This window comes from Aphis gossypii, chromosome X (assembly GCF_020184175.1).
Source record: "Aphis gossypii isolate Hap1 chromosome X, ASM2018417v2, whole genome shotgun sequence".
NCBI classification, from domain to species: Eukaryota; Metazoa; Arthropoda; class Insecta; order Hemiptera; family Aphididae; genus Aphis; species Aphis gossypii.
This window is the reverse complement of record NC_065533.1, coordinates 31,119,303-31,132,590: the sequence shown is the minus strand read 5'-3', so window position 1 is coordinate 31,132,590 and position 13,288 is coordinate 31,119,303. Positions and strand designations below refer to the sequence as shown.

The 13,288-nt window shown below is 29.4% G+C and overlaps 1 protein-coding gene across 1 annotated transcript; it reads right to left on the bottom strand.

Moving 5' to 3' along the window:
• Positions 1 to 384: 384 nt before the first annotated feature.
• Positions 385 to 12,697, bottom strand: LOC114130566 (EF-hand domain-containing family member C2-like). The gene is made up of 11 exons (XM_027995556.2): positions 12,465 to 12,697; positions 8,110 to 8,292; positions 7,131 to 7,284; positions 6,567 to 6,796; positions 5,552 to 5,806; positions 5,035 to 5,278; positions 4,249 to 4,515; positions 2,812 to 2,990; positions 2,336 to 2,760; positions 1,217 to 1,319; positions 385 to 680 (listed from the first exon to the last, which is right to left on the bottom strand). The coding sequence occupies exons 1-11, from the start codon at positions 12,522 to 12,524 to the stop codon at positions 603 to 605; spliced, it is 2,178 nt and encodes a 725-aa protein (XP_027851357.2). The 5' UTR covers positions 12,525 to 12,697; the 3' UTR covers positions 385 to 602.
• Between the last annotated feature and the right edge of the window lie 591 nt (positions 12,698 to 13,288).

Genomic DNA, 13,288 nt, shown 5'->3' with positions numbered 1-13,288 from the left:
CACTCGCTGCGCAGACCGCCGCCAAGGCCGGTCAGACTGGTAAAATGCGTACACCGTACACGTAAAAAATATATTAAATATAATAATATATATATATACATACATATAAACGACAACAACAACACACGATACGCGTTTGTCCGCTAAAAACTCAAGTCAGTCGAATTAAAATGTTGGTCATCGCTTCCTGAATGGCTAATGAAGCGCACACGCACGCACGCTAACCAGCACTGGTGTGCGAGCTCACAATAATAATATTAATATTAATATTTTTTAATGTATTATATATATATTATATTAATAATATAACGACGGGCGACGTGTTCCGAATAGTAGTTGTCTTCGTGATGTGTGTCAAATTGACATTCTTCAACCGTAATATTCGTCGTACTCGGCCAGACCCGACGAAATTGATATTATATATAATATTTACTATTACATTCGACGGTGTGGCTAACCGGTCGTGTGATGAAATAATACTATAAAGAGAAACAGTTTTTTGGTTTTGTTTTTTAAACTCTTAATTTTAATTAAGTTTGCGGATTTAAAACACTGTAGTTTGATCGAAATATAACTCTCTGTCATGCGTACTATATGTATAGTTATGTCTCCGACCGTAGCCCATCTATGAATTCTTTCACTCGAATCAAAACCTTTTTGGGTTTCACGAACAACAGCTCCTGTAACACACAATCGTCATCGCGGATATTATAGTATTATATACGACCGCAAAACGATTCGCGTATTGTAACTATATGTATGCGGTTTATTTAGTGCCGGACCATATTATATTACCACACTTGATTACTGTTGTTTCTAAGATCTATCTGATGGCTTGTTTACAGGCGTAACTAACCCTTTCATCGCCAACCCCTTCCGTGTAATTTTCGTGCATAATTTTTTACTCGCATATAGTTAATCTGATGGATGCTAACTCAAACCAATAATGGTACCAAATCAATACTATAATTAATTTGATCGATAGACTATTCTAAAAACTTAAGCTGTTGGTTTTGCGGGTGGATCTGACATTGCAAGGTGTAACGTGAAAATGTAATCAGCTTAAATGCGTGGCTTAGGTGTAAAAATGTTTATAATCTCCGCAATCGGCTCTATATAGGTGGTATTTACCATATCGCCTTGACCACTTACTATACCGCCACCATCACAACCCACGTCACGGTAACCTGCAATATATATGTATTCGCGCACTTACCCTAGCCAATCTAGACGGAGGATCCACCGGATTTTTCACGTAATCCATGAACTCCACCATGTCTTCGAAGTTAACAGTGCAGCCGTTTTCGGTATCCGTGAATCTGCAACAGTATATAGTATACATTATACACCAAAGTTTATGGTCACGAATATAACATAACTTTGCTATAAGCATGATGCGTATAGGCTTTCTGTTGATCGAAATTTGATGTGATAATGCGTTCCGCTTAGTTATGAATTTTTTTTTTTAATTTTGCTTATGGATTTGATTTCAATTTACGAGTAACGAATATCTATTATAATTATCATTTATCGCCTGAACCATATCGATCTACATTCTACACTATTGTATTATCTAACTAACATAATATGACGAATTGGAAATATTTATTATTGCAGTAAACAACAACAAAATTAAATATTATAAATATAGTATGACCGATTGTGACACAGCAATTAATTTGTACGATATTAGTATTATACGCATCGTCAAACATATTATTGTAAATAACATTTTCAATAAGGGGAAAATATTATTCATTAATTTAACACTGTCAACTGCTATTCCACGCGTTGATGGCACAGTCTGTCGTCCAATAATTTATTCATAAAATTATTTTTACCGTCCGTCGATAATAAATATCAACACTACAGCGACAACGTGGATGCAACGAAAGTTGATTTGAAAAAAAAGACAAAATAAAATATAGTAAATATAGCAATTGTGTGTAAGAAAAATGTAAAAAAATAAAATGTAACTAAATTGAACTTGATTAAAATATATTAGGTATGTCATATTGGTTATTAAAATACCTTTATTGTTTGCACCAAAAATGGCATTTCAATAAACTTTTATTAATGAGCTTAAAATTATTTGACGATATTTGACGGAGCGTATTGTTAATCATTCTGAATTAAATAATCGTAGGCAATTCGTAGCCCGTAGGTTAGATAGTAATTTATAAACGATTAAAAATAAAAAAGTTAAACTATATCTGTTCCTATCACTTTATCACAATATATGTACCTCGGCAGACAACAAAATGAGAATTTTTTTCATTTTTAGATGGAAATGGATGAAATTTTAAGTGCGTACATAATATTTTTCAATGCTTACTTATTAACGAGAATACTAGTTATTTCCTCATTCAATGGAACTCTATTGCTTTTCATTGCCTTGATTGCTTCACTGCATACAATGTATCCTACTCTATCGGATTTCGATTTTCTGTATCTTAAATTATTCTTTAACCCATCAAAGTGTATAAAACGGCCCTTTCTCATGGCGTCCTGCACTGAGCTTCTAAGCACATTATCCGTAAAAGGTTCAAATGGGTCTGGACGTTTGTGTTTTAGTGCAAGTACTACTCCATCATGAGGATTCAGTTCTCCATCAAAGGACAATACATTTCTGAATTCATCTCTGTCCACCAATTCACGATCTTGAAAATATTTCGTTTGAAATTCGTCCAAACTTTGGAATCGATTGTTTATCACTTCACGCGTTTTGCTTCTGACTGTTACCAAATTACTGTGTGAGAACTGAAAGAATTAATTTTATATTAAAGGTCACTTGATTTTTTTCATATTTACCTCTTTTGGATTATCCATCATGAACTGCAATGTCTTATCGTCGATATCTGTAATAGTAAATTTGAATTCGTCAATACAAATATTAACTCCTACTGCTAACTGATGAAAAATGAATAAATCCGCCGGGTTTTGGTTCGCACTGAACCCACGTTTTGAACGAAACATTCCGCCACGCATTCCTTGGAAAAATTATTATTATTAAAATTATTATTTTCTATAGTATAAATAATATATATATATATTACCTATATATAAATAATAAAAAGAGGGAAGTATAAGTAACCGCTATACTATATCAAATTTATACAGTTGTAGGTGTTAAGTATACTTTATCATTATGAGTATGTCATTATAATATGTATATAAGTTATTTAAATTCAATGTTATCCACTATTGTAAAAGAAAAATAATTATTAGTGAAGACGGTTTCCATATCAGCCTATATTACTAAGTGTATTTTATGATGTATTTATATTCATCTATTACTAAAAGTTAAATGTACGATATTGTTAGTAATAGTGTAAAAATTATATAGAAATCACTTATAACTTATAAATAGGCAAATAGGTTTAAAATTAATCTAAATATTTTTGAAATCGCATTGTGTATAATAATAATATATGTTTAAGTTTCATAATAAATATTTTCAAATTAACAATAAAATAATTAAAATCATTATTCTTTGTTTAAATATATAATTTTAATAAAATTTTAACTAAATATTGTGTTTATAATTTTTTGGTTTTTGCAACCAACTGAAAAATAAATAATAATAATAATTTTAAAATTTAAACTGTTTAAGGGGATTATTGTATTAAATTTTTAAGCTTTATGACTAAGAAAAAATTTTTATAGGAATTTATATTTAAAGATTCAATTTTTAGCGTCTAAATAAATAACTTAAATAAGCTGAGCATCAATATTTAAATACTAAAATAGTATATAATAATTTTATCAACATTTTAACTTCAGAAGCTTATAAAATATAATTGTATAATTATGTTTATTTATTTATTTTTTTTAATTCCATTTAATACAACATTGATGAATTTGTTTTTAAATTGTAAAATCTTATAGATATATTCATATTAAACATTTTTAACAAAAAAAAAAAAAAAAATTGAAACGTTCACAATTTTGCCAATACTTATAAAAATCCTAACTTATTCCGTCTATAAAAAATATAATGTATAATAATTTTTAAGATTTTATATTATGTATATGATTATGTTTGAATTAAACTTTCAAGCTTAAGACCCGGTTTTTTAGTTACGTTTACGATTAATTAAAAAAAAAAACTAAAAAATCGAAAATTTAAATGTCTATATAAGTTATCTAGAGTCAAATTAAAATTAATTATTTTAAAAATTATATTACGTAAAGAAAATGCAAATGTTTGGTGAACATTATGTAAAATATTTCAGAGCTAAAACTTACCTGAATTTGTTTCTCTATATTCATATATAGCGAATTCTGTATCATCCAAATAATACTTCAACATGAAATTTCTTCCTTGATTAATCGGATCATCTGTTATCATTTTAATGAGAAATCCAAATATTATATCTGTACCTCCATATTTTATCAAACGTTTTCTAAGTACTTCATCATAATTTTTCAAAATAATTTCTACTCGTTTTTGATTCAAAATTTCTTCTTCAATTTCCTTCATTGTTTTAGGAGCTTCTATTGGATCGAAGGATTCTAAAGTAAAATTCATCATAATTAAATATAAATGTTTTTTATTTTATCATAATAAGATGTTTACTTTAAAAAAGTATAAATATTTTTTAAAAAATTTAAAACTAGAATAACTTTAATGAGTTTTGTTCACACATTTACGATATTATTGTAGTATGTAGTACAATATTTTAAAGTTATAATAACTTTTTGTGCAGCTTTCTATGTATTACATTTTATATTATTTAGAAACAGCACAATAATGGAAACGTGAGCACCTAATATGTGTAATAATAATATATATATATTTCTGTTATCATTATAATGTTAAAAATAATTTTTTAATTGGGAAAGTATGTAAACACTCTGCTGTACAGTAGATACCGAGTGTACAAATTCCAATAAGAATCTAATAGTATTGTTTTTAATGCGATACAATAGTAAAAACAAACGATAATAATTTATTTAAATTTAACTTTTAGTTGATAGAATTGTATTACAATTATTTTTTAAATTAGATTTTAATCTATTGAGTACACTCACCTAAACGGTATACATTTCTATAAAAGCTTTTGGTACATTCATCGCACCAGAACAATACAACAGAACGACCATACACGTTTAAAACTTGTCCTATGAATAAATCTGTACAATGATAATACGACACTTTTTGCTCATCCCCAATCTGAGAGTCCATAGTATAGTAAAACGAATTTTTGTTTGTCGACATAACGTTCAGTATGTCTTGTTTGACATTATAACCAGGTTGTAAACACCACGGGCCTTCCTGGAAATGAAACAAACACGTCTAAACAATAGTATTTAATAATATATTGTATATCGTACGGCGATGTGTCTCGAAACACATGCTAACTGCTGTAAAATAATCATTAGAATTCGATAAATAGAAGTAAAAAAATTGTAAAATACTTCTCCGTTTTGTCTTATCGTTCAGTGTTCAGGACCCAATCGATTCAACTCGTTACATTATTTATATATATCTACCATTATCTATGTAATATATTCAAATACGATATTATGCAGTACAATTTATGCTTACTGTCGGTAACCGTTGTCTTCTCACAACCATTTTGTGACGTATTCCAGTGACTCTTGTTTCGTCAACGATTTCTTCGACCAACTCCATCGTATCGTCGGTGAGGTAATAGAGAACTTCGTAGAAATGCAGTTCGCCCTCCATTTGGTCACGGTTGTCCCAATAGCCCCTAAATCGCAAGATCAGACTGTCGTAGCCGTTTGGTGGTTGGTTCCGATTTAAATTCGGCTTAGTTTTTATCGATACATCCAGATCGGCCTGCAAAAAGGTCACGCGATATTAGAACGATGTCGACTAATATTGTAGCAATACAAATATTATATTATTATCATCATATTATTTGGAATAATCCACCGATCACACATATAACAACATACAGGGATGGGCAAATTATTAAAAAAAAAATAATTAATTACAAATTACAAATTACTCAAAATACCAGTAATTAATTACAAATTACTAATTACATGATTGTAGAACATTTTATTACAAATTACAAATTACATAATTGAATTACTTACAATTACCAATTACATATAAAAATTTTATTACAATTGTATTAGTTATTAATTTTTTTAAGTTATTAGTATTATAATCAATGAATAATTGTTTAACAACAGGATAATGTATAAGTATAATATTATATCTGTGTACATGTCAATATTATCTGTATTTTGTCGTAATGTTCATCATAAAATTATCTTTTAGTATCGGTGCTTAATGTTCGATAAAACTTATGCTGTATAAGTTATATATATATATTGTACATTTTAGAAAATCCTAAATTCTAAATTTTTATTATTGAACAATTGTAATTCTTTATACCAATTACAAATTACATCAACATTTAATAATTAATTACCAATTAAAAATTACATCAATATTTTTATAATTAATTACCAATTACAAATTACTTAAGTAATTGAATTACTGTAATTTAATTACTGTAATTGAAAAGTGCCCAACCCTGACAACATAATATACTGATCGCATTGCACAAAATAATACAGTACTTCACTTTTTTCCTATACTCAAAATATGGATCTTCGGGAATCTGTTCGTTGTCTTTCGCAGGAACTCCCATCGTGTGCAGAAAGTCTCTAGTAAATGCGTCAACGCCTGTGATTCTTAACTCTTTTCCGTAAAATATGACCGTAGTACCGACGACTAAATCGGGTAGCCTGTAATAGGGCCCAGTTTCTTGATCACAGCCGGGTAACGGTATTTTTTGTTTTTTTATGAAACAACCTATGGCCGATTTAATTAATATAATAAAATACAAACGTAATTTTCAAATTTAATACATATTTATTTTAAACTTGTTATACGTGTTTTATAATAAGAAAGGTTATTACCCTTCAACATTTTACTTCGATCGCTATGGATTCTATCATAATTATTCAATATTTTTAATTATTTAAATGTTCTATAGTTATTATAATATTACAATATTATTGTATGATAATTATTTTCTTTTTTCCTCAAGTTAATTGTGTTTTATACAATTTGAATTTTTTTTTTTATTTATTTAAAACCCGTTATGTATTTTTAACTTAGTAGGTATAATGATTTGTGCAAGGACCTTGTGGATAGCCGCTATTCGGTTTCGTCGGTTCGTTTACTTGAATTGTTTCGTCCACCAAAAAATAAATGATCTTCAGCCGTTTTAGCATGTAATCTATTCCTCCGGAACTTCCACGGCCTGACTTTTTGTGATATGCGTAAAAAGTGAGAACCTATAATTTACAACACAATCGCGTATTCGTTCAACCCGTATTATTCGTACAAATTTATTTTTATTTTCGATTAGTATAGAATTTATTGTGTATTGATGTACCTATTCTAGTTCAGTACGCAAACCGTACAGCCGTGTCGTTTTAAACGGACCGAGACCAATAAGTAAAACGATACCCAAAACTCCCACAGAAACGGACGTTTACTTTGTTTGTAATGAAATCGAATTTCGCATAACAGAAAAAAAAATAAAGAAAACTACTAAAACGAACCTTTCGCACTCCGAAGTATTGATCGGAGTACATTTCTCGTGCACACGCACTGTCCTCATCGCTAACCTTCTACTCGTATAGAGCTACCTGCAAAATTTCAGCGAGGCGGTCGATAATAATCGAAACTCGAGAGCATTCAGAAATAATTCCATACACATTTATTTATACAAAGTTAAACCTATCTAGTCCATCAATCTGCTGTCCGCGATTGGAATCATTTTGTAGAGTTTATATAAATAAAACATATAGGTAACAACGAAATATTAAATTACAGCGTGATATACTAAAAAGTATATATATATATATGTACACAGATGACAGGTACCTAACTCGTGTATTATTTTTCCTTCTCGTGATGCGTACCAATATCGTGTAACGTTATGCTCCTTTCGACCAGCCAATATAATACTAAAATTATATGTTATATATTATATATTATAACATATTCTATACACCGCATGTGCTTGTTGAATTCGTAGGTATTCATTATTACATCAGTCTGTTAGTTGATTTCGTTTATACTTCAAAAGTATATATATATATATATTGTTTTACCTCTTTATCGTCAAACGCCAACCAATTACGCATGTTGATAACGTTGTGGCCTTTGGCCAACATAACCATGGCTACGTCTGCATCGCAGAACAATGTTTCTTTTTTTTTTTCTATCGACTTGATGAATCTCACGTTGTCTATGCATTCTAAATCACTCCCTATTGGATATTTATCTTTGATTTCCTGTAAAAATTCAAAAGCCGTAAGTCTTGATATATTGAATATTATATGTGTATATATGTATTATATAAATTTATAACTTTTGTAAATGTATAAAAAAACCGTCAAAATACGAGACGAATGTCGTTTTAAATCGCGAACATTCTTCTTTATAATATAATTACTGTGTTCAACTAAATTGTTTGTTAATCTTATTTTTCTACAAGCCCATTTAAAGAAACAATAAAACTAATAAAAGGCAACAGTAATTTTATTTTTGCCTGGTATGTACCACGATTTACAGATTTATGCACTGGATAATACAATATGTTATTTTAAAATAATCTGTGAACAATTTCCAAATATACTAGAAAAATTTAACAAATTCGTAAAATTTGTCCTTATCATAATGTTCACGTTATATTTTATAACCTATCTAAATAAAAGGTTCAATCCGTGTGACAGGAAAGTGAGAACTATTGTAACTTTTTAATGCGATAATAACGTCAAGCAAATAAAATATATAAATAACACAACGCTCTACACCTGTAACTGTAAAATATCACGATCGACGTATGTAAAAGACAAGTAACTACGTTAGAATATGTATATAAAAAAAAAAATAGAATCTCTATTCGCGTGTTGAACACGTTTGCTCATTTCTGTGCAACGCCATTGAGTGCCGTCATAATATTATTAAACTTGTAGTTATACATTTAATAAAAAATAGAATATAGAACCTAATATAGAATAGTTTAGTAATGACATTGGAAAAACTAACTGCAAATGAAAAAAATGCAAATGGAATGTTTTTAATGACGAAAAGTATAATAATAAATTGTATTATGGACTCAACTTCTGAAATATTCCCTCCTTCTCGACTCGCAGTTTATAATATATATATATATATATAAATAGCGTGCGTTAATCCCCTTGTTATATAGCATGTTCAAGAAAACATTCGCAAACTGTCCGAGAGAAAATTTCTATAAAAATGCCTTTAGTTTTAGTCGAAGTAGAAATTTCAATTCTATTAAACACTTATTCAGTTTATTAACTAAAACTAACCAACATAAATAATATCATGACTAAATAAAAAAATGAAAAAATAGAAAAAAAACTGCAAAAACAAAATATATAAACATTTGAATTTTGAATACATAAAAAGTTTTATTAATTATATTTATTTATTAACTTTTTTAAACAATTATTAATAATACAACTATATTATTAATAATTGTTCATTATACAAATTCATCAAATTAATAAAATATTTCAGTATTGATAACCTGTATTATTTTTCGAACAAAACGTCCTAACTTGTAAAATTGAAAAAGATAATATTTTTTTTAAGCATTTAGGAAACTCAGTTCATATGCATATGAATTAAAGCATTGGTATATTATCTATACTAATATAATAAAACTGGAGAATTTATGTTTGAACGCACTAATCTCAGAAACTACTTGAAAAATTTCTTTAAAAGTTAAATGACTCCACGATAACCCAAGCTTTATTTTCGACCTCAGGTCAATTATATATGGTGGCTCATTTATAAATTTCGTTCAATCTCATTAAAATCGTACAAGTTATTGTTTATTTAATTCTATTGGTAACAGAAATTGGTAAAAAAAATTGGTATAAATTATCCAAACTATTGTGCGTTGCTATGGGATTTTTTTTAAGCAAAATAAAATAATATTTAATTTAAATTATATTTTATTATTCAAAATGTACAACAAAAAGCAATAATTGTATTATGTTTTCATCTTATAAATTCAAAATTTACCTGACAAAATTTTGACAAAAGTTTTAGAGATATCAGAAAAATGTAGATAGTAATTTGAACTGTGTTTAAAAAAATATTATATAAGTACTAAATACTAAGTATATCTGTTGAGGAAAGGTTGCCTATCTCAATGGAATTAGTTTCATAAAGCGAGGTACACCGATGCCGACTTGTCCGTGAACCGAGTACGCCAAAATCGAGATAGTAGATACACCGATATATATAGTGTCATATGAAATGTATTGATTATAATAATTATTGTGACGGTCTTCGGACCGGAAGCGGAAACGCCGAAACGATGACAAAGACTTTGTCCACAGACGAATTCACGTTTCGTTATAACGCAATAAATATGATATTATATATTTATATTATACATATACATATATATATATATTCGTGTACGTGGCGCATTACACTGTTATGGTCTGTGACCTTCGGTCGTTACTCTTTGCGGCCCGCAGAGTTTTTCGTAGGATATATTATTATTATTATTATTATTATATTATATAGCGAACCGAAATAATGACTACAGCAAACAACGGAGCCGTGAAAATTCGCGTTATGTACCGTCGCGCATACGATATACTATTTTGTAGATAGAGTTATATATAATACACAGCTGTAGATATACGTCTATATAAATACACGACACGGACACACGGTCGATATATACGTATACTCAAATAATATATGCGAGAGAGCGGATCAAACGTATCTATATATTGTATAGGTACAGGAAAATATTTCGGAGAATATTTTTCTTCACATTTTTTTTTTCAAAACCATTTTTTCTTGCGAGTTTGGAAAATTGATTTGTTCGATGTTTAATCTGCCATACGCTTATATTATACCCGTGTATATAATACAATATTGCCATACTATCATATTCGTATATATACTTATACTGTAAATACGTGCTGCAGCCGACCAGCGATGTATTATATTATAAGTATGTATATATGTTATATCGGTACAGGATGATGGACGGTTTTCGACGTGGGAAACATAAAATAATATATACACGTATATACCGAACGTTGTCTCACCCGGTCTTCAATGATACGGCCGAGACAATAATGAAATGATAATAATATGTCAAATCATAATTCGATTGTAAAAAAAGTGTCAAAAATTCCTCAAGAAATGTACGTATACGTATACATCGCATTTTAACACTGTTAATAATTGAAGATCATATACCGGAGTCCTTCGGAAAAATAAGAAAAACTGTTAGCACTATCATTGTCCAGACAATATCTTGGTAAATATAAGGATTTATTTTATTTATCCTCAGCGACTTCATTACATTATTTCTAGCATAAAACATTATATAATATTTTATTTTTATCGTACAGGACCGGCTCAAATGTTTAAACACACACAAACTTAAGTTTTGCCGCCCTTTACATACTAGGAACATCTATTTTTTTTTTTATCTATAATAGAAAAAATTTTAAATGCCGCCCTAGGCGTGGGCCTATGTCGCCTACCTCCTGAGCCGGGCCTATTATGGTATGAAGATTAATGTATTAATAATCATGACTATTCGAAGATGTCAATGAAACAATGCGACACCTTTGCTGGGCTTTGGTGTAACCGTCCAGGTACCTGGGCGGCGTATTTATCAGTATTTATTTTCTATACAATTAGCATTGTCAGCGTTTGAACTGTTTGAAGTCTTTATATCAATGAGTTATATAGATCTTATATTTTAACGGTGGAAAAATAGTATTTTTTATCCTAACCTAAAGACAGGTGTCACCTTGTATGGCAGTGGTACCCAGATTTTTTTGACACCCGGTGCCTTGTTTGAACTAACGTTTTCCCACGGGGTGCCCTTCCCAAGTCTGAGCATGACTAATCGTATAAGGTAGCCGACGCCGCCTTTTGATTTTCCAATTTGTTTTAGACCATAATAATAATTGTTTACGTCCCTGTAAAATCATAGATAATATTATAAGAATGCATAGGCCACTCCTGTATTAACAAAGGGTCGCGGTCCGAATAATGTAGAGTAGTAGAGACAAGCTGTTTTTATACAAAACACTCGTTCCAAAAAGGTGTTTTATCTTTAATTATATTTTATAAACAATCGATAAGCTCAAAACATAAAAATTTTCTAGTGTGATAAATTCTGGAGGTCAATCCATTCTTATAATATCTATACTGTAATAGTATACACCGCGGTTCGCCTTATAGCTCAGACTTTGGGAATCATTGCTGTACGTGGTGGCTAAAAAATAACACTTAACGAAATTTGTGGTGAGGTATACAATTTATTAACAGCGTATTATACATCGCATTTGTATAGATACGATTCGCTAAAGAACTACTAACTGTAGCGTTCTGAGAAAATCTGCATAGACAATAAAACACGTAGATAATAATATGAATAAGAACTCACCAAATACGACTGGTAGATACCAGGTATTTTTGGCAACATTGACATATTGCATTGGTCCATTTTCACACCGGAACCTAATAACAATAATGATAAAAATATATCCGAGATGACGACAATGTATCGCTGGAATATTGACCGTACGTATCCCGGGAAACAATTCGGTTGTTTCGAACGTCCGCTACGATAGAAATGTATTATATATACTATATGTAACTAATTATATTATATATTAGTGCACGAGGGACTGAAATATTATTTCAATCTCTGCTGTTCTGTATCATACTTATCCGTTATCCGTAACCGACAATAGTAGCCAGACAATATCGATTTTTCGTCATAGGCGTACCATACGAAAATAATAATTATCTGCGCGCAACACTATATAACGACTTATAATATCATACTAAAATGTGCGTAGGATGCTTTATAGGTAGAGAGCTCATATAATAATAATAATATTATTATATAGGCTCTCTATGTATAGGTATAATAAAGATTATAGAATTTAGACCATACTGTATACAGTATTAAATAATTATCATGTGAATGTCACAAACGTTATTTTTATTTTTACAACTCGTACATTCAGCAACTAGGTAGGTAGATAATATAAAATATAATATGACATCACCATCGTACGCATCCAAACTATTTTAAAATTGCTTTTAAATTCTTGAAAAATTGGTTCTAAATAAATAGAAACAACAAAAAAATACATAGTGCTATAAATAACAGGATGAAAAGTTAGAAGTTTATCGAACTGTACACAATTTCACCATTAAAAATGATCTCACTATATTATAGGTTGAATGAGCCATAAGACT